Source organism: Toxotes jaculatrix, chromosome 21, assembly GCF_017976425.1.
Source record: "Toxotes jaculatrix isolate fToxJac2 chromosome 21, fToxJac2.pri, whole genome shotgun sequence".
NCBI lineage: Eukaryota > Metazoa > Chordata > Actinopteri > Toxotidae > Toxotes > Toxotes jaculatrix.
The window spans coordinates 14,807,636-14,830,069 of NC_054414.1; the positions used below are offsets into that span (position 1 = coordinate 14,807,636).

The 22,434-nt window shown below is 40.9% G+C and overlaps 1 protein-coding gene across 2 annotated transcripts in view; it reads left to right on the plus strand.

Moving 5' to 3' along the window:
• Positions 1 to 22,434, plus strand: part of dock1 (dedicator of cytokinesis 1) — a 160,369-nt gene that overhangs the window by 41,874 nt on the left and 96,061 nt on the right. For both annotated transcript variants that reach the window (XM_041066538.1, XM_041066539.1), the window contains exons 19-27: positions 1,009 to 1,106; positions 2,487 to 2,576; positions 3,977 to 4,077; positions 4,185 to 4,313; positions 6,250 to 6,358; positions 9,346 to 9,416; positions 12,512 to 12,618; positions 18,005 to 18,132; positions 20,060 to 20,155. In XM_041066538.1, coding sequence (XP_040922472.1) covers positions 1,009 to 1,106; positions 2,487 to 2,576; positions 3,977 to 4,077; positions 4,185 to 4,313; positions 6,250 to 6,358; positions 9,346 to 9,416; positions 12,512 to 12,618; positions 18,005 to 18,132; positions 20,060 to 20,155 — 929 coding nt within the window. The remainder of the gene's footprint in view (positions 1 to 1,008; positions 1,107 to 2,486; positions 2,577 to 3,976; positions 4,078 to 4,184; positions 4,314 to 6,249; positions 6,359 to 9,345; positions 9,417 to 12,511; positions 12,619 to 18,004; positions 18,133 to 20,059; positions 20,156 to 22,434) is intronic.

The window sequence follows — 22,434 nt, forward strand, 5'->3', positions numbered from 1 at the left end:
CTTGATTGGGTAAGGGAGAGCCAATCAAGCATGGCAAACAGAGAGAGGCAGCAGGAAGGGATGAAGGCCCAGAGAAAGCCTGAGTTCACAAAGAGATGCTGGGACTCAGGTGAGTCAGGCACAGCCCTTCTGAAAACCATGTTTCCCCGAGACTAGCTGCTCAAAAATATGTAATATTTGTGATTGTGTTACATGTAATATGTAACACAAATAAATATTAATATATTACACAATTATTTGATCAACAAATGTATTTTTTAATAATTTATTTTTCTTTTTGTCTTTGGTGTTGTACAGAGAAGTACAGAGAAAACAGACTGCTAGACTGGACTGAGTGTTACAGCTGCAAAGTTGGGGGCTTAAGGAAAAAAAAAAACCCCATAATGGACAGAATTGATTCAGCAAAGGTTAACATGTCCTGACTCTTAGTCCCTAGTACGGGTGAAGCTCCAAAAATGCTATATACACATTAGAGACTTGTTTTCACAGGCTGAGTGGTACCCCTGTACTGACGTTAGCCTCTAAACTCTGTGTCGCCACCATTTAAAAGACAAATGTTTTTTGTCCTTGGAAAAAGTCTGACTTATGTTCACAGAGCTGGTGAATACAATACCTTAACAAGCTGACACAAGTGCATTTTTTAAGCTCCCAATTTGATAACCTGCCAAAGGTTGGTCTGAATGAGCTCTCCCTTGAGCGTGATTAATCACATAATGACTCATCCTCTTGTGCCTAATTCATTTTCCATGATTAAAGTGAGAGATCTAATAGAATGACTAACACTGTATTTGTGAAACTTACAAACTGACTTGTGTGTGTGTGTGTGTGTGTATGTGGGGGGGGGTTGGCATCTTTAACAAATGTTTGACCCCAGCACTCATTATATTCAAATGTTCAACCTTAATTGTCATTTTCTCTCTCTCACTGTATAACCATTGGCAGGAGGAACTTAATGTTGTGCTTTGTGGTAATGACTTTTTCTTCGTTTGTTGGTTTGTGTTTTTTCAGTGGACCTACTGGGTTTGCTGAAGTGGCGCTCCAACACCAGCCTCCTGCAGCAGAACCTCTGTCAGCTGATGAAGGTGGAAGGTGGAGAGGTTGTCAAGGTCAGACTCCTTCACTGTGCTGACTGTACTTTGTCTGTTGTCTTTGTTTTGATGGTGAGTCACAAAACTCTTGCACAGTCAAAGCTGGAGCAAAAATAACGAATGGTCTTAAGTCACTTTTGTAATTTTTTTATACATAAAAATGTACCTCATTTTTTTTGCCTGGACACAGATTTGCAACAGCAATATAATCACTTATAATTTTCTATCAGAGGGAACGGGTTACTATTATTTTTTGTAAATGTGTAGGAGGAGGAGGGAGCACATAGCACCACACAGCGTACAGAAGGGGAGGAGATGACCTGCTGTCAGAAGTGTAGACAGGCCCTTTTTAGTGCTCAGCATGGGGCAGATGAATAAATCATTCTCAAGAGTAAGTTTTACATGGGTTGGTTGGGGGGCTTGGCAGATTGCAGTGCATCTGAGGAAGTCCTTCACCAGACAGTTTTGATCAGGCCAGATACATGTGTCAACCACAGCTGGACCAGTTCATTAAACCACAGGGGTGTGATTATTATTACCACCACATTAGCTCCGAAGTGCTCCGAGGCTGTCGGTATGCAATTAGCTAACGTTTTCAATTTGGCATTTAAAAGCTATTTATCAGTGGAGTAAACTTAAGGTTTTATGCCTTGAATTAGATACTAAGCAAATATTAGACACAGATTTGGTCATATAGAAATCCAGGAAAGTTTTTGCGGGTGTCCAGTTGAGTATTTCTACCTGTTCTTTCATCTCCTTGCGTGATACTGTTTGTGAGTGAACAGGTCACTTCTCCCTTGTCTCTGTCATGCAGTGTGGCACTCTTGAGATTGAATTGTGCTTAAAACTCCACGCTGTGCAAGTTATGTTTGTTTCTCGTTGAGAGCATGATGAATCTCATCGATCCTGAGATGACAGACCAAACACAGTATAGAGCGATAGCCTCTGTTCCCAACACTTTTACATCTGTTTTCACATTGCCTCAGAATTGGCTGAGTTAATGGAGCATGTTTCCCCAGAGAGGGAGGGTGTATATACTTAGTGTTTCTGGAGCTACTGCTGACAGGGAAGTTATTGCTGTCTTCATAGAACTATATTGGCTCATGTTAACAGCTGTGAAGGGTGCGTAATGGGTGTCACGTAGCATTGTCAGAGCACTCGCCATACACAGGGCATATGGGTTCACTTCAACACGTTTGCATTCATAAACTTAGTGATTACAACTTGACAGGAATTTAATATTACTGTAAAGAAAAAAGTGAATTCATATTTCCATTCATAATTCCTGCTTCCACACTCAAAAACAGCACAAAAACCTCATGGAGAGCCATACGTGTTTGACTGGTATCAAGCTTTATTGTTGGCCTGCCATAACATGCTGTGCTTCTGTCATTCTAGTTTCTGCAAGACACTCTGGATGCTCTTTTCAACATCATGATGGAGAACTCTGACAGTGACACTTTTGATACTTTGGTGTTCGATGCCTTGGTGAGTAAAGAAGCAGACAGTAACAGCACAGCAGAATTCATACGAGCAGAGGTTCTTGTCAGTGGAAATAAACATGTAGACACATATCATACTCAGATGCAAATGTAAATGTAGTCCGATTTATGTGCTAGACCCTTTTTTTGATTGGCGTCTGTGCTCTGTGTGTTGGTCCTTTTGATTTCACAACAAAAACCTGTGTTGCAACTACTATTTTCTGTCCTAAGTTGTAGTTGTAAACTACAAGGGTAAACAAGGGTAAACCACCAAGGTATCATAATAATTTTATAGTCTTTTCTTATGAAACCGTATGCTTGAGCATGGGTTATTTGTGCTATAAAGAATCATTTTTGGCCACACAAGTTTCAAACGGAATGTATCTGCAGCAGAAGAAAAAGAGCCCCATCACTTTGCAAGGCCAAACGTTTTGTGACAGGATGTGTTCAAAAGTATGCGGAGTACACGCCTTAGCTCTCTGTTAAGTGTGTGCCAGGGGTACGCCTCGGAGAAAAATGCCTCAACTGGGACACCTACCTGCGTCTCTGTAAACACAACATTGCCTTGCATTTTAAAAGAATTTGTGCATTCACATATTTTTGCTGTGTTGGCTCTGTACTTAAGCACACTGGTTTTTAAATGAAGCAACGACTAGGCTCTTGGTTATAGAGTGGTTATAATTTCTTTGCCGCAAGTGAATATTATGGATAATAATATTAAGTTGATAATTTAACCTCAGTCATTTTCTCATTTTACATTCTATGTGCTGGAGCTAGAGTACAGAGGCAAAACAATAGAAAAGGTCTGACTGTTGAAATACTCACGGGCAGCTCTCTGTGTTGTAGCTCACAAACTGTTCCCTGTTGTTCATAAATAAGAGCTGGGCTAATCTTTGACTGATGGAAGTGCAGACACACTGCATCTCATGTGGAATCACTGCTGCATGGATCTGCATGAATTTGTAATGCCAGGGTAGCATTTTTCATTAAAGTTGTTTGTGTAACATTAAAAGTCTCATTTTCCTGCAAGATAGAACAGGAAAATGGCAAAAACAAATTAGCCTGTTGAATTTTTGATTACATAACTTTGTCATGTGTTAAATTTGTAGCCAATGTGTTGACAAAGTATCTGGCAGAATCCTATCGCGTACGCCATTGCCTAACATGGGGTACATCTCAAAAGAACAGTTTTCTCGTTCAGAGAAAGGAGGGAGAAATTGTGTTGTCGGGTGTCCTAGATTATCTGCAGGCTAGAGAATTGAGAGAAAATGGCTTTCTGCTCAAATGCAATCTTGTTTAATTTCCCAATCTATTTCAGCATATTGAGTAAGACAGGCAGTTTTTCCTGCTCTCCATTATGAGTCATGTGGTTTACATTTTAATGAATATGTCTTTGTTCTCTGACAGGTGTTCATAATTGGGCTTATAGCCGACAGAAAGTTCCAGCACTTTAACCCTGTCCTGGAGACCTACATTCGAAAGCATTTCAGTGCCACACTGGCATACATGTGAGTTAATTACCCTCTACACAAACAGGCCGAGGACACTGAACAACAAATTATATCCCATTTTGTGATTATAAGATTTGTCACGCTCTGTGTGTTTGTGGTTGTAGGAAGCTGACCAAAGTTCTGAAGAACTATGTGGACAATGCTGAGAAACTGACAGAACAGCTGCTGAAGGCCATGAAGGCTCTGGAGTACATCTTCAAGTTCATCGTCCGCTCCAGAGTCCTCTTCAACCAGTACGTCCTGATGCACACACATAACATGCACATATTATCGTGACAACAAACGGCTGTGCATTGTTGACAGTACAGATAAACATAAAGAGCACATTCAGCAGGAGCATTGCTGCATTGATCTCTAGGAACGAAAGGTGTCTCTCACGTAAAACACCATGTGATCAGCAAAGGTCCATGTACTGTATTTATATTTTTCATTTCTTTATTGCCTCAGTTGCTCCTTAAACAACACTGTGGTTTCAGGATTATTTTAAAATAAAAAATCAATATTGAATGCAGTATTGATTGTGTTATCCACACTACGGTACTGCGGTTGAATAAAGTTGAAACGGGTAAAAGTGAACGGTCTTTGGAGGAGGTCTTTTCTATGGATGTATTTATAATTGGCTGTGAGGATGTTAAATGGATGATAATGTTGTCGAGCCGCGGAATGAAGCTGTTGGTGGCTGAGGGGCTGATGTATGATCCTGGCCTAACTGAGTGTGCGGAGTTTGATTGGTTTTCTGTCCGATGTCTAGAGGACACTCCGTCCTTTACCTCACATATTAGACTACAGCAACGTTGCTCTGTGCTAGAGATGTCCATGTTCACAGTGTGCGCCAAATGGTTTCTTTCATAGGATAACGACTGCCGGCTTCCAACTTTAAAGTGCACCTGTGTTTTGTAGTTGGTGAAGGACTTTCTTTGGTCGATTGCCAGGATCAGCTCTGTTGGGCCATTGTTGCAGAGTCAGACTCATAGTTTAAAATTCTTCTAAGCCGTGAAGTTGCTTTTGTTGGTGCCTTTCGTGCAGTTCTGACTAGAAGGTGCCAAAGCTACATCAGCAGGCTTTTCATTGCTGGCCAGCGGAACATTTCTATGAAATGGTAGAAGAGACACTCTAATCACACAATTTTGCCCCCGTGACTTGAGACTGGTGTGGCTGTCCGGAGCTTACTCTGCTCCTTGGTGCTGCAGGTGAGAAGCAGCTATAAGTAATTGTTGTTGTGGGAGCTCTGAGACGAATGCCTCTAATCCCATGATTTCTGTAAGCCCTCAACAGTGACTATCCTGGACCATGTAATACCCGCGGCCCCATGAGAGATCGTAGAACCACAAAACGCACCTCTCTGGAAGAAAGCCAGTTAAATCTAATGTGGTGGGAGCAATCTGAACACTTCACCCCTCTCTGACCTCCCTCCCTCTGCTTCTGTGTGCGTTTTCAAATAATATCAATTTCTCTCACAAATCCTAATTTTTATTTTTATTTTTTTTTTCTTATCGGAGTGGTTGACACACTTAATTGCTTTGCAGCACGCACAATGCGGCTCATTTACAGTTAATACCCAGTTTGTGGAGATTTATGGGCTCTGCTCGTGGGATAAAATGCATTCGAATTTTTGGGGGATTATAGAGGAAGCCCTGCTTTGTGTTCCCATGCACTTAGAAATTGGGGAAGTGTTTTCTGCAATTGTTCTGTGATCATTGGCTTTTACTTGCAGTAATTGCTGGGCAGTATTTACTCTACATAACCAACCAGCAGAACAGACATTAGTAATACTACGCCTCAGACAGATTAGAAAGTAAAACCAGTGAACCCGAACATGGCATTTGCTTTCTGCTCCTCCTATAGTATTCCAGGAGAGTCATTAGCATAGATCATTAATTTTTCTGATTTTTGTTTCCACATGAAAGCAGGCAGGTGCTCCAGGGTCTCGTCATGTTGTTTTAAATGCTAATCTGGCTGGCAGCGAGAGTGATGTCTGTGGTTCTGATCCAAGAATATTTGCATTGATAACACACACGGGCCACTCTGCTGGCTGCTTTTAATGATTTAACAGGGAATCATCAAACTCTTGTCATTTCCACCGCGGGTGGGGCTGTTTACAGAGGGATGAAACAAACAACAGCCTTGTGATCATCTGCCAATGTAATTCTCTTCTTCATCTCCTCCCAGGCTCTATGAGAACAAAGGAGAGGCCGACTTCATGGAGTCCTTGAGGAACCTTTTCACATCCTTTAATGACATGATGAACAGCAATTCTGAGAACACTGGCATGGTAAAGGTAGGCTGCATATCACACAAGTCCAACTGCATGCTATCGCTCCAACTCTGTGCCAAGAAATATCTACTGCTGCGTAAATAGTAAATAACTGCTGCTGTGTGAAGAGTAAATAAATCTGCTGTGATTTGCTTTGGATGATATGTTCTGTAATTGGAGATGCATGTGTTTAGTTAGATGTAATGTAGTATAGCAGCTTATTAGACGTTACTGTTAAAGTTCCCTCTGCTCATTGGTGGTCTCTGTGCCCTGCATATTTGTTTTCTTCACATTTGTCACGTGTCATGTGCAGATTTCTCTTACTTTTTCTCTCATTTTCTCTCCATGTGACCTTTCTAGGGCTGCACATAAAATAAAATGAGGTATATTAGAGAGTATCTTAAATATATGATTAAAGGAGTATGGTGACATTTTGGGAAATATGGTTATTTGCTCTCTTGCCAAGACAGATCTGAGAAGTTCAATACCACTCTTATTTCTGTTTGGTAAATATGAAGCCACAGCCAGTAAGTTGTTAGTTTGCTACCAGCACCTCTAATTAACACATTGCTTATTTAATCCATAGAAAGTGTGACACTGTTACACTGAGGTGTTAAGACAAAAGTTGTAGTTCTGTGCAGGATAAAATGAAATGACAGATTATTTCTGTGCCCGGGCAGAAAATAGATATGTGTTAATGAACTTTAAAGATGTGTTGTATGTTGCTACCTTTGGATAGGTCAAGGTGAAAAACTGTTATTTTCCTATGTAACGGACGGAAAATGGTGTTATGAGTTAGTCAGGAGGGTTGATATGCAGGATGTTTTGTGCAGCCCTAGCCTTTCAGATTTGTCTTCCATTCAAATATTGTGTATGTTTGTTTTGTGTTGATTTCTCTTCTCTGTCCTGTGCTTGTATATATATGTGTTTGTGTTTTTCCTCTCTCCTTTTCACTTTGACCTTGACTGTCCTGTGGTCTGGGGCTCCTCTGGCCTTCTGCTCTTTAGCTGCTACTTAAGGTATTTATTTCACTGCCTTGCTCCCTCTGCCCCTTACTGCCCTTCATTGTGTTTGAATTTCATTGTCCTTGACCCCAAACTTAGTGAGTACGTATTTATAAAAACGAAACAAAACAAGCCTATACATTTCTGTCATTTTGTGCTGATACACTCAAACTACACAAGTACACACATGCTCATGTACACACACCTATGCTTTTAGAGATAACATAATCACAGGGTACATGCACCCTGGCACACCTACAGTAGATCCATGTGCACACTCAACCATAGGAGAAGCTCAGGAGTCAATTAGGAGTCAGTTGCTGTGTAATTGGGTGAGATATTAGCTTTACTGTCAGTAAATTAAAAACTGATCTTGAGGAACGGGCATGAAAGCGAGGAATTCTGGTTTCTTCCCAAGTCCGCCCTTGTGAAAGCACTGTGACAGGTGGAAGCTAATGAGCAGTCCCATCATACCTCAGGTCTGAATCCTGATGAACATCTGGACAGAGCCACACACAGGCAGAGGAAAACTTTGATAAACACACAGACACACACACAGACACGTGCTTCTTGGGACTGTGAGTCACATGCAAGAGCAGGAGACACAACACAACAACACTGAGGTTTGTTTGACACTTCACACAGCACAGTCGCGCACAACAGGTGGGAGCTTGGTTGTTGCTGAGAACAAAGCAAAAAAAAAGACATTCTGCTAAAATGGCCTCTTCAATGGGTAAACAAAGGCAGCTGGCATTTTATCAGAAGGAGCTAAGGTTTTCTAACTGAATCAAAGTCAAACAGCATCTTTGAAATCCATGTTTCAGTCTCCCTGACTCTTTCTGACCGAGGAGTTGGGTGGAGGTGTTGAGCTATGCGTATTAAAGCACTAAAAATATCTAACAAGATGAGAATAGATTAAAACAGGATATTATTCGGAGGTCGTGACTACATCAATGTTTGAAACATCAAGGTAAAGGAGTTTTACTCTAAATTCAATCTGTGCTGGTACATGTGGAGATGCTCTGGAATATGTTCTTCAGACAGGATTACAAACTTTTCACATTGTTACATTTACTAAAGTTATTAACAGAGTATTTCCTCTCTTACCAACCTCATTTAAACTTCGCTAATTACCCGTCACATATTTTCAGAAATAAACCATGCAATCCAAACAGTGGATTTTAGCAGGTGACGTCCAGCGGGCTACGTCTGTATGGCTAATCAACCTCTATGAGACTGACTGGCACTGCTGCTGATTTGCACAGATGCTGTATAAACACCCCAACCCACCTTGGTTGGCGTTTGGCAGCAGTCAGTTTAGAGAGGGAAGTGTCAGCTCGGTTAATCATTTCCATTATTAATGGATGGCTCTGTAATCAGCCACTGGGTGCACACACTTGATGACTTTATTATAGTATTGATGGGCAAATGTAGATCCTATCTGGCTGTGTTTATCAAGGTATCATTAGTAGAGATCTTCCTTTGGAACCAGTTTATTTATTAGGAGTCCTAACACCGCCCCTTGGTCTCAAGTAGACAGAATGAAATAAACGAAGACATGTACATAGAAAGAGATGTCAGAAGAGTTTAGCTTTAGTGTCTGGGGTTGTTTCATAAACAGTTGTGGAGCTGTAGCAGTTTTTGTGTGTCTTCATTTCATATTGATAGGATATTAATAAAGCATAACCGCTCATTGTATCATACAAACACTTGGTAGTGACACTGAACCTATTGCTCATCAAAAAATATTTATTCTTTGTATTCAGCTGTTTAACTCTTTTCATGAGTGAAACAGAAAAAGGAGGACACAGAATCAGCTTAATGAAGCTACAACACACATTTCCACTTCACTACACACAATACAACAACACTCGGTTCCCACCTTACTTGCGGAAAATACTGTATTACATAATGTGGGATAGAGTAGCTGTCCTAAATACCAATCAGTGACTAAACCGATTAACTTAGATATGAAAATCTTGTCATGTTTCTTTTGTTCTTCTGAAGGGTGCTGCACTGAAGTACATTCCCACCATTGTCAATGATGTCAAGCTGGTCTTTGATCCCAAGGAACTAAGGTAATTTCTTCTGATACACAACATATTCCCATGCTTTGTAATCATTACAGTGACACCTGCTGTAGACAATTATAATCTGAGGAAAAAAGTGTACGTTGGCAGGTGAGTACTTGTTATCACAGCAGATCACATACACATCTCTGTAAACTAATTATCTATGTTTTTTCTGTGAGTTTCTTAAACAGAGACGATGGTGCCTAAGTGCAGCAAAGCATCTCATTAAAGCAAATGTATAGAAAATGCTCAAATTAGCCTTAAATGTCCTTTTGCTGCGGAGTGAAAGGAGAAATCTTAATTGCTTTTGTTTTTCGAAGTGTCTGCTTGAATTAAAATTTCATGGTTAGATGCATCACTAACAAGCTGGTGGGATATCGTGCCGCTGTAGAGACTTAGAAGCACAGTTAATGTGTTTGTCTGGCTCTCTACCGTAGGCTGCTTTTATACAGCTCAGCATTCACTCGCTGTACTGTGATGGCCATTGGTTAAACATGCTCAGGTTGCCTTGGAAACCTACTGACTGTTCCACTCAAGTGTCCATTTCTGTTAATGTTGTGCACCGTGAATATAGCTTAATGTCCATCTTAATAACAAATTATTTCTGAAGTATCACATGATGATGTTTCTGTGGGACTAAATTATATATTTATAAAAATGTTGAACAAAACAAAACAGAAAACTTGATGCTCTGTCCTTCATCTGAAGAACTTTTTCTTATATGTTAAGATGAATGGGCTGTAAATTTCAAATGACCTTCATAACCGTTGACCAAAAATTTCAGTTTCATGTACTTTTGCGGGCAATGTTCCAAAAATATTTTTGAGACCATTTTGCATTTGTGACAAATGTCTCATGGGTGTGCCCTTGATTTTCTGTCCCATTTGAATGTCTTTAATCTGTTATGCTAAAAGGACACAGCACAAAAAACAAAACAGAATGACCTCATTCATGGAGCATTATACTTACAAATATGAAAGCTTTTCTGATATATTCAGTGAAACACTTTTTAGCTGTAAACGAGTCTTTAAAAATATTTTCTTTTCACGTTTTTGTCAGACATTTTATCATCTGGAACTTTTTAATTCAGACGGATATAGACATACATGGATCATGCAGATTTTGTCCTAATTTTCTCATGATGAAATGTGCATCCTGTACACAGACAGTAATGCATTGGAAAATCACCAGGTTGCTTCTGACAAGGTTGAATCTAATATGTGTTGGTAAAAAGGAAACTACTCGTTTCCTAATGACCTAGGACCCTATATTTAATGATTTGAGCTACTGTTCATACCATTATCCAGTTACCACGAAAACAATGAGATGATGTTCTGACAGGCACTGACCACCTCTGCTTACTCTAATTTCTAAAGGGGAAACCCTGTATTGTTGCACATTATTTCAACAAATATTTTACCATCAGAAAAACTGGGATCTGTTTTTATTGCAGCTCAAAGGAGCTCAAATACATGTAGGTATTTTCTAGGCCTTGAAATGTGCTTTGCCTGATCATTTTCTTAAGCACTCAGTGAGGAGTCCCTTCCATTTGCCCTCGTCCAGCACCTGGGCAGCTGCCATTTCCACAGCAGATTCTGGGCCACACAAACCCTGCCTCTGGCTTCAAATGCACCACTATCAAAGCCACAGGAGGTGGTTTGTGGGGGGGTCTTTGGTCTGAGGTAGAAGACAGTCTTTCAGCCCATCCACAATTTTTCTGTTCAGCTCTCACACTGATTTTTGTCTCAGCTTTCCTCTCAATTTAATTCACCGTTTTCAGATTAGGTTCTGCTCTTTGTGCGATGTGTGACATGGATTCTGTGTCATTTCAATCAGATCAAAGTGTTCATAGTTAATTGCGTCAGTCATGATAAGGCATTCAAGACATTTTTGGATTTTAAAAATAATTGACTGATGACTTTGATGTACTGTGCAGCCAAAAGAACCATATTCTATCCAGCTATATGCTGAAGTGCCAAACACCAGAAGTGGCACATTTGGTGTTTGGCTGGAGAGACAGTTTGGACTCCTATCAAGACATGTTTATGTAATTATGAGGTCCTACCTGTCCTGGTTGTCAGTTCCAATGAAGTTAACAATAGGTGGTATTTGTGTTGAGTGAATTTCCAGCAACAGTGAGGTGAGACACGATAACAAGCACAGTGCAAGGTGCTTTGCCTTCTTCTCTGTACTTTGAGTGGAAACATGAGAAAAGCTTTTGATTTTAGCTTTAATTCTGAAAACTGTTTTCTCTATGAAGCATTCACTTAGCCATACATCACGAGCCTGACTGAGCAAAGGTGGTATCAGCTGTTTCTTTTGTTAGCACAAACCTGGCTGAGCGGCAGAGCTGGAGGCGTCTAAATTGAAGCCTTGGGGGTGGGGGTGTTTCATCCCCTGCCAGAACCTTTTCTCTCCTCCTTGAGCCTCAGCTTGCCAGCATAACGAGGATCTGGCCTCTTCATTGAGAAGAAAACTGTCAGCTTTATGTACTTTTGTGAATGTGAATTTATCTTTCAGACTCTGAACTGTTGAATGCTCAGAGTTTTTGTCTCTCTTAGCTACACGTTGGTTGTCTTAAAAAAAATATGAATCATCAGTTTGAAAATAGTTAGCTGAATAGCGTGCACTGGTGTGTAAGGTTGTGTAGAATGAGAAATCCTTCAGGTCAACTGCTTTGTGAAAGACAGAAGCAACATTAAAGCCTACTGAAGCCATAGGATTTGAAGGTCGCACACTCCCACACAGGTGTTTTCACTTATTTGGGCTGATTAGACTCCTCTCAGGACTGTGTGGGTGTACAGTCTGTGCTTGGTTGACAATGCTCGGACATGACTGTCTGTGAGTCAATCTTCTGGTAAGAGGCTGTTCATCCTAGGCCAGTTGCTCTGGGTCACTTGGCAAATCTCTGTTGTCTCACTCTATATGTTTTCCACCGTATCCTCCATCCCAACCCAGAATATCTGAGAAGTACCTGTGTGGGTGTGCAGTAGCTTTAATTGTGTTTTGGATGATTGCTCGTGGTTGGGCGCAGTCAACCAATCCAACATGCCTGATCAGTTTGACCTTTTGTCTTTATTGTCCTCCCTCTGTCTCCGTAGCAAGCTTTTCACCGAGTTCATCCTAAAGGTTCCTCTGGGTCGCCTGGTGAAACAGAAGCTAGACTGTCTGATTGACATTGTCCACAGCGATCTCTTCACTCATCACGGTGAGAGCACACACACACACGCACACACAAACAAACTGTACTCACTGTTCACCACATGCACCTTCACTCACGGCACAGTAATATAGGCAATCACATACACCACCTGCCTCCCTTAGGCAGACCAGTGTGAGCCACAGTAAAGGTCACTGGTGAGGTGTAGTGGAAATCCCTTTTGTTATCTAAGACAGATAAGCATCCCCACTGCTAAAATCACCTGGGCTTGTCTGTATCAGAATATCAGTATTCCCATCTATGCAGTCTTCAAGTCTCACACCCCCACTTCCCTTTCTTCTGTGTTTTACAATTTAATCCTTTTTCCTTTAATGTGTCTTATCTGGGAATTTCTGTTCTTATGTTCCTTTCTTTCTCTCACCCCATCCACTCCACACTTTCATAACACACTTGAGTAACTCTGTCGCACATGTTGGCGATGTTGTATTCTTGTCAAATATGAAGGACAGGGCTGTAGAGATGGTTAATTGGAAACTGTACCTCCAGTCTCTGGATCCAGCCTAGCCAGTGGCAACCTGCAAACAAGGCCCTGCTGCTGTGTCGGTTCAGGACCAAGCATTTTGCTGGAGGCAGCTGTCCTCTGAGGCCATGTTAGATGAGATTTAGAGACAAACACACACACGCATACTGTCCTGTGGTGGTAAAGTAAATGCAAAGTTCCCAACCGAATAAAACAGCAACAGTGATTTAATGTGGCGAGCAGGGACGGCACGTGCCTCAGAGCAGTCGACTAATGTAAAGGAAGCGAGCAACAATCATCCAGTTGCACAGTTGCTCTTCCTCCATCATCAGCAGATGTTCAGTTCAGCGTGAATGCACAGACAACAAATGATGAAACGGAATTTGGACAGGGTGTAATGGCAAGTTTATCCCATTGAATGATCTCTGATATTGAACATAACACTGTATAAATGTCTCTGCCTTCAACTTAATGATCCAGTCCTTTCATACCTTAGAAACATAAAATTGTCTGATTTGTGGTTTGTCCAGTTTAGTGAGTAACTGTTGAAGGGCGATGCTCAGTGCGTGGTCCTTTGGTCATTACTATTGATCTGTTGGTGTAATTGTGGTCAGGCAAGGCTCCCTGATGCTTGTGAATGGCTTGCTGATCAGCAGGAGGACTTCTTGTTGTGATGTAGATATGGACCGTCCCGCTGCTCAGTTCTCACAGCACCTCCACACAGTGGTGCCTTGAACATCTCCAGTTGTCTTTGAGGTGCATGTGTGTTATCAAATTGTGTGAAACCACTGATGGAGAATGCCTAATTGCCAAATGAAATTGCCCTTTCTGCATCTGTATCAAGCTGAGCTCCACTTTGGAGATGCTTTATCTCAGATAATGGCCGCTGCAATGAGCAAATGAGTTAGCCAGGCAGCTTTTAAGGTAGTCTAATCAGCTCCCATGCACATGGGACACATTGTTTGTTGCATCCCGATCCCCAGGTGGTCCTTGAAAGGTTTCCTTGCCGGCCAATGCCACAGTGAAATGTACTGGAATGCTTGGATCAAATGGATGCCCAGCAAGAGACATTTACCTAAATACTCAACCCTCAATAGGGAGTTTCTTTGCAGTCTACACATGCCCATCATAAGGCGACATCCCTTTCTTCATGGCTTTCATGAATTGGTGTTCACATTTGATTTCCTGCTGCAGGTGAAAACTTAATGAACTCAGAAAAGAGGGAAGTTTTTTGTTTCCTTTTTTAAAAAATGTATTTTGGAGGCACACGGTGGTGTTACCTTCGATGCTGATGATGTAAAGGAAAGAGCGGGACGGTGGCACATGAATCACTTGCAAATGGGCTCATTGGAAGAGAACAAATATGTCAGCTGCTCTCCTGGCCTGTGTTAAAGGGGAAAATCAGTGTAGCGTCTAAAATCTGTTTGCGCTGGAAGTTTGAGGAGAGCACTCATGGCTTAGCTTGATAGTTCCAGTCTGCTTGTCCTGCTCCCGCCCTGCAACTACTATGTGTTAGTGAGTGTGTGTATATATGTATGTATGTGCTCACATGCCTATGTCCATTTATGTGTGTGTGTGTGCGTGTTAATACCTGTGTGTATTTTGAGTTGCGGAGGAGGCGCAAAGGGATTGAGGACTGAAGCCTTGTAAAAAAAAAAAACTAAACAAAAAAAAAACAAAAACAAGGTATTTAACAGTCCACATAATATTAGATGCCCTCAAATAGGAGATTTACTTTTATTTTCAAGCTCTGGAAGATTACTAAGCATCCCGTACCCCTCCCACACACACATACACATACGCACACACACACACACACACACACACACACACACACACACACACACATATATATATATAAACACACATTTCCCTTTAAGCTGTATCAGGCGGATAGTTTGGAGCTCTGTTCCACAGCACCAAAAATATTTCAGTGCAGACATGGTTGTCACTTTGTGTCAGGGCTAGCTCACATGTGACAAGGTTCTTAACATCCATAAAAATTCTTTTCAGGTGTTTACCAGTGAAAGCTTTATATGAATAATAGTTGTATCATAGAGCAGCCTTCCCATAACACAATAGGAGGAACTTTTTCAGGTGTTTAGTCAGGGCGTTTGTCCATGCTCTAAAGTCATACAAAACTGCCACTCCTAAACTGAGGTGTGTAGGTAAAGCTTCTATACTGGGAGGACTAGGATTATTGCTAAGTGGTTTCTAGGGTCAGTAGGTGAGTTACTTGCCCAAAGTGAAATATCTTCAGAATCATTGGATAGATTGGGCTAAATCCTAATGATCTTATTTTTCATCTAGCAACACCAATAGATGATTTAGGCATCAGCTCAACCTGCCATGTTGTGTCACCCATTTGCTTTTGGATGTTGTGTGTCTGAAAATGTAAGGTGGTTTATTGTGAAATTGTGTGAGTGGTTTAATGAGTCTTAAAATATAAACGTCATGTATTTTTATCATCATCTCAGCTTTCCTACCCCTCAAGCCAAAAAAATGTGGAAAATTCACGTTCAAACTTATTCATCAAACATATTTTCCCCAAGAAGTGAAAGAATAGAAACATTTAAAAGTTTTCTCTCCATTTTTTATAAATCTAGTATTTTTTTCCTGAGGTATAATGAGCATTAAACCCTGACTTCTTGTTCTTGATGCCTCTGCAGTGTCTTGTTGAATATTTTATTTAAATTAAATTACTTGAACGCACACTCTTATTGCAACTTTATGTGTTGATTGGTGTCATTTAACATAATCGTAAAACAATGATTTATCATTTGGATCCCATGTTTAGTTGATATAATATCTTCAAGCAGTAGTTTCCTGATAATTATTTTATTTGGATTATTAAAAGCAATTCAAAAGGAGTCCAGCAGCTATGCAAGGTTTGCTAGAAGAGAATAATTGTGTAATTGATGGACTCATCAATGCCTGAGTCATTAAAATGAAATTTCAGATTTCCCATTAGTCTTTATTTGTTAAAGAATAGAATAGCCTTTATCATCATTGAAGAATATCCAACGACATTACAGTGGCACTTCGCTCTAAGGTGCTTGTGTGTAATAAATACAAAAAAAGAAAAGAATATATATATAAAGATAAAAAATAAAAATTGTTAATTACTAAGTAATGCATTCATTACCTTTTTATTACAGAGCCTCATCATAGTCTCTGTGTGGAGTTATGGCTAATGGCTTAAAGGTAATTGCAGTAACAGTGAAAGTGAAATTGAAACAGCTTCTGAAGACATTCACCTTAGTCAAAGATGCTATTCTGTCTTATGTATGTGTGAGGATGAAAGCATTGACTTTTCCTCTCTTCATCCATCTTCATGGAGTTACTCCATACTGCTCAATATTTCCTTAAGAAAGCCGCTGGAGAATGTGAGCACTGATTGGATTCATATTCAGTACCCCTGGGTATTGTTTATGATAGAGGTCACCATAGTTCATGCTATTCATTATGTGTTACATCCTGCTGTTTTATCATTCGGCCTGCAGTAAGCAGTATTGACAGTTGGCAGAGCTTTATGTTTGTGCGTATGTGCGTCTGTGTTGATGAGCAATGAAAAATGTTTTATTTTGTCCCAGTTGATTAGCTCATTAAAGCTGTAACATTATCTGTGAAGCAGAGAGATTGTATTGATTTTGAATTGAAATCCATTGCCGGGTGGCCGTTTAGAGCCACCTTGCCATTATAACAGTAGTCATTTGAGCAGCACTGTTCTGCCACTATTGATGATGCTTTCAGTCAGTGTACTGTTCTTTTATTCTTGTTCTTATCTTTTAAGATGACATTAATATCAGTGCTCAGACTTTTTCTGTGAGAGAAAGACGATCAGTGCACTGTATGGGAGCAGAGAGGTATTTTTTAAACAACATTTTTTCTTTTGCTTTTTTTTTTTCTTCTTTTATTAGGATATATTTATACAGTGCAAGTTATATGTAGCAATGGACAGAAAACTGTTATGTGATTGCTTTCCTTTCCATAAATAAAAAAAATATAAATATTAATTTAACCCCTAACTGATACTTCCCATCATCTAATTGCCAGCCAACCAGCCCAACTCCAGTATTTCTCCCTAGGCTTAAAATATGGCCCACACACATGCACAAATGCCACTAAGATTGGAATCAAAAGGTTTAATAAAAAATATGATAATTTTGTGGCAGACTGCCTCAGGTTTACCTTCCATGAGAATACTTTGTGGCTTATCGCTGCTGTCCTCCATGTCCAATTGCCAACCAAATTCTCTACCCTCTGCGTATGGAAATTCACTTTTTGATGTTGCCGTCAACATCAGCCAGACTCTTAGGTTTGGTTTGGTTGCATGTTGTGTGGAATTAATTAAATTTCAACTGTTACTTTGACAGAGTTAGAAAGACAGTTGTTTTCTGCTTTTACTAGCCATGTTAGATTTAAAGGAGAGTCAAATTATGCAGTATCCAGTCCTATATACATATTTGATATACATATGCATTAACCGTTTTATTAAACAAGCTCATGCTTTATCTTTTCAAGATTTGCTTTTCACAGCAGTAAATCTACAGCTATTACGTGCTGGGCAGTAATGGGTTAGATGGCTTGATTAAGCACACCATGATTGAGGACGGTATTGGAGGGGGAGGTTTTTCATTGGCTGCGCTCTGAAAATGTTTGCTGCTTCATTTGACTATTGTAACTCTTCCAAGGGTTTTGGGAGCTTTTGCCACAGTCATTTTAATAAATATATTCATGGTGTACAGTGTTTTAATTTAATCCTCTGAGCTGTGAGGAAGCCATTACCAAGCAGCGTGCATCTGCATTGACAGTGTGTTGAGACCATATGCTGCACTGCCTTGTGTGATCTATTATCTGCTCCGTGTGTTGTTGCGTCATTGTTAATGTGTCCATTTGGTGGTGTCCCTGCAGACTGCCGCGAGATCCTCCTGCCACTGATGACGGACCAGCTGAAGTTCCACCTGGAGAAGCGGGAGGAGCCGAAGGCTTGCTGCCAGCTGCTTTGTGACATCCTGGAGGTGCTCTACAGGAAGGATGTGGTGAGGAACACAGTTCTTCAGCTTCATGTGCTTTTATTTCCCTCTGGGATGAACAGTAGCATAACAAGGGGATCCAGTCTCCCCATAAAGAAGAAGCACATTTTGACTATGGTCATTTTACTAAATCGTGACTAATCACTGGGCTGTTAATTTGCTGTTAAATTGCCCTGCATGTCCCAGAAGGACCAGATTTTACTGTGACGTTAATTTACTAACCCCTAAAGTTGGCTGTGCTCAGTAATTCATTGCTGAGGGTGGCTAGAGGCCATCTTCAACTCCATGAACGTGCTCCAAGAACACAGTTATGATCTCTGCCTTACCCCTTGGTATTTTACACCCAGAGAAGCTTATAATAATGTTGTCTGACAAGGTTGAAGTCAGTCACAAAGGCAGTTATGTAGCCAGTCAAATCTAACAAATCTTTGGTTATAAATGAATCTTGTTAATTATTTTCTAATTAATCAATTCATTGTGTAGTTGATAAAAAAAAAATGCCCATCAGAAATTCCCATATCCCAAGGTGACAACCTTAAATTGCTTCTTTTGTCTGACCAACAGTCCAAAACCCCAAAATATTCAATTTACATTTACATAAAACAGAGAAATGCAGCAAACCAGAGTTCACATCCCTCATACTTAAGCGTCAGCCTCAGACCTCACATGCACTCGTGAGAACACACACACACACACACAAATACTCAGTTGCTTCACAAGTGTGTTTCATCCTCTTCCATGCCCTGACTCCTGATGTCCTCCCTCAGGCCCTCTCACACTCCCCTCGCCATTGATCACCACAGCCTCGCCTCCCACACTCCACTCTGCTAGGGATTATCCGCCTCTCCCACTTGCTCTGGCTTTAACACTCCTTGTTTCTCTGTCTCTCGTAGTGCTGCTTCCTCTCACTGCCTTGCCCTCTCTTTCATATCTGTCCTGCACTGCATGTTTTCTTAGACTTAAATGTGCATGTAGGTAAGGAAAGAAAAATGACATAAAGGAAACCACTGTGGATACTTCTCTCCACTGGGGCTTCTAAGTTATGAAACAGCTTATACCTTGTTAGGAATAAGAATCTCACTGTATGTAGCCTATAGCTCAATTCGAATGAATAAAGTCAGGACTTTTTCTGTGCACTGGATTTGTACAGGAAGTTAATGCAGATCTGTGTTTTTCTCTGAAAAAACATTCTGGGAGTCTGGGTTTTCACAAAAGGTGTGCATCATGCTTGCTGCTCTAGGAGGCAATATCTGAAACTCCGTCCTCAGTTCGTTTATTCTCCCCAGCGCTCCTCTGTGTGATTGTGTGAATGTTTGTGTCTGTGTATGTGCACAGACGTGCGTGCATGAGTTCTTCCACCGCAGAAAGAGCTGTGTAAATTATTGAAAGTTTAGGTTGACGCTGCAGAGCTCGGTCTGCTTAGAAGATTCCCCCCACAGACAGGTAGAGACAGAAGGAAACAGCCCTCTGCTCATTCAAACTAATAAGCAAGTCCAAGGAAAAATGTCCCACTTATGACAACAGTACAGCTGCCCCAATGGGTGTCTCCTCTTCCAAAAGCTAGGGTTTGCAATGTATAAATCATCTTGGCTGCATCAGTCATATTTGTCAGGTCTCTTAGCACAAAGTGTCCTCAATAAATATTTCCAGAGTTTCAAGTTTGTGAAGAGGCAGTATTAACATTTTTCATATCTGCTGATAAAACAGATTCTTTGTTTTGTGATTTGTCAAAAAAAAAAAATTAAATACAACACGTCATCACAAAATATGTTTGAATGCACCAAATATCACAGTAAACAAGTTTTCACAGGTGGATTTTTTTTCTCTGGAATATTTATCATGTTAATGTCACTGCGTCCTTCCTTCCCTCTGTTTGTGTGTTGATCCGTATGGTCCTGATATTCATGATATGCATGATTCTGTGTTTTTGCAGGGTCCAACTCAGTGGCATGTGCAGATCATCATGGAGAAGCTGCTTAGGACAGTTAACAGGACAGTTATTTCCATGGGCCGCGATTCTCCTCACATCGTAAGTCTGATTCTCTGTAACTATTGACCGAATGGTTTTTTTTTTTTTTTTCCAGTTTTCACTCACATACATACTGTACTTGTACACTTGTACTGTACACACACGTGCAAGCACACTCCAATTTAGAGGCCTATGTACCACAACAAGCTTAACTCCCACAGTCCCACTGCAACTTCTGTTCCTTTCCAAAGCTATCATTAAAGGTAAAGTCTACTTTGGTGAAATGCTTTCACATAACCTCAGTGTTAGAGTGGCTTTGATCTGCTCATATCTTTCTCCAGCCATTTGTTTATGTGCCAGCTTGTGTGTGTTTTTCTTTTGCTGTTTCATGATTTTTTTTTTTTTTTTTTTTGAAGATTGTGTGTTTACTCGTTTGTGTGTCTGATCCCTCACTTATTAGAACATTTCTGATGTTCTGTGCTGTAATCTAATCACTGTATCCCCCCGCCGCTGCCGTTAGCATCCTTCTCCCAATCACACCCTCTGCTAGAGCTCAGCAGCAATTAATGCACTTATCAGTCATCGTATAAGTATGCTTCTGCCTGATGTGCGTGGCAAAGCCTTCATCCATTTTCATGAGTCCAAAGAGTCCCATGAATGTCAACTTATTCAACTTCTGGATTCTTTGACTCATGAATACCAACTTGGAATGTTCTTTGACTTTCGGTTGCATCCTATTGCTGTCTGTATTCATTAGAGCAGCATGATAGGACTTTGAAAGTGAGACTTGGGTAATGGCATATGTAGATATTATGTAAGTGATGATGAAGGAGATTCGTCTGATGGCACTTAAAGGTACTTTTACAGCCCACTTAAATATAGATAAGTGACGAGAGAGGCATTTTCTCAGAATTTCATCTGTAGGAAAGTTGAGCGTCGTATGATACTGACAGATTGATACTGTTACTGGTTGACATAGCGTCATTTCTGCTCCTGTCTCAGGTTATTTATTTTATTCGACTGTACTTGTGTGCGGACGCACAGCACCCTCTCCATCTGGGGAGCAGCAGGAAATGGCATCACCTGTTTAAATGCAAGCTTATCTGCTTTTATTACCAGTCACCGAGCCACACCAGCAGAGGCTGATTTAATAAAGCCAACAGTACCCAGAGTTATCACACACTAATCATCTCGTGTTTGTTTGTGAGTGTATGTGTATTATGTCATAGTGCCATTATACTCTCGCAGCACTCGTCCTTTGTCCCCTGTGTGCTCTCTTAAAGTTGTCCTCATTCTGCTCTTTCTCTCTCACAGGCTTCCTTTCTGTCTAAGTTGCAGTAAAATGATTTTGAATGGCAGAGCTTCTAGCTGCTCTGTCTAAAGGTGTTCCAGCAATGCACCAAGCTAATCGCATAGATGAGAAGACCTCTGTTGTCTGTTGTGTAACAATTCACCAGTGTGCATCACACTACACAATGTAAAGCTAATGAAGCTGTGAGTTCAGCTTTCACCCAGCCAGCGTTCTGGAGGGACTAGGACTCCCACTTACTCTCCCTCTGTAGCACTCCAGTCATTGTTATGCCAGGGATTCAAACTCAGCATCGTCCTGCCTGGCCCGCCGTCAGAGAATTTGGAAAGTCGGATTTGGAAGAGAGCTTGTGCGCTGGTAGAACTTTGGGCAGCTGCCTTTGCGGCTCGCCTTCTACTCCTGCCATTTTCCCCCTGTTATTTTTCATTGCAGTGGGGTTCTTTTCATCATGTATTTCACATATGGAATTTGCCTACCACTTTGTCTAAAAGGCTATCAACACTCATGAAGTCAGCACACGCAGGTCTCCTCTTTTCTGTATTACACTAAGTGCTTCCATCTCAGCTTTCCCCCTGTGGCGTAGGTGAAATGGCGTTTCTTGCTTCCAGCAGTGGCTGCTAAATGGCACTACAGTAGAGCAACCACCTTTCTGGCTAATGAAACTGCTCTACCCATGACCTCCTGTGGCCCTTACTGAAACTATCAACTTTGCATACACGAGCTGCTGCCCTCTATCTCACTCCCCCTCCCACCCATACGTATCCTGCTTTTATTGTCCCTACTGACCCCTGCCTTTTGTCACCTGCTGTATTTTTAGCTAAGCAGCCACTGTATTTGACTGCCTTGACATTTCTAAGCATCTGCATAATATTTAGCATCAGTGTGCAGTGTCCTTTTACGCAGTGGGAGTTAGAGGTCACATCAAAGCCTTGTCTTTTTGAAAGTGCAGTGGCTCTTTTACTCAAACACTGTACATATTATAGTACTTGGGACTGAATCTGCATTTGAAGCAGGTCCCCAAATCATTATT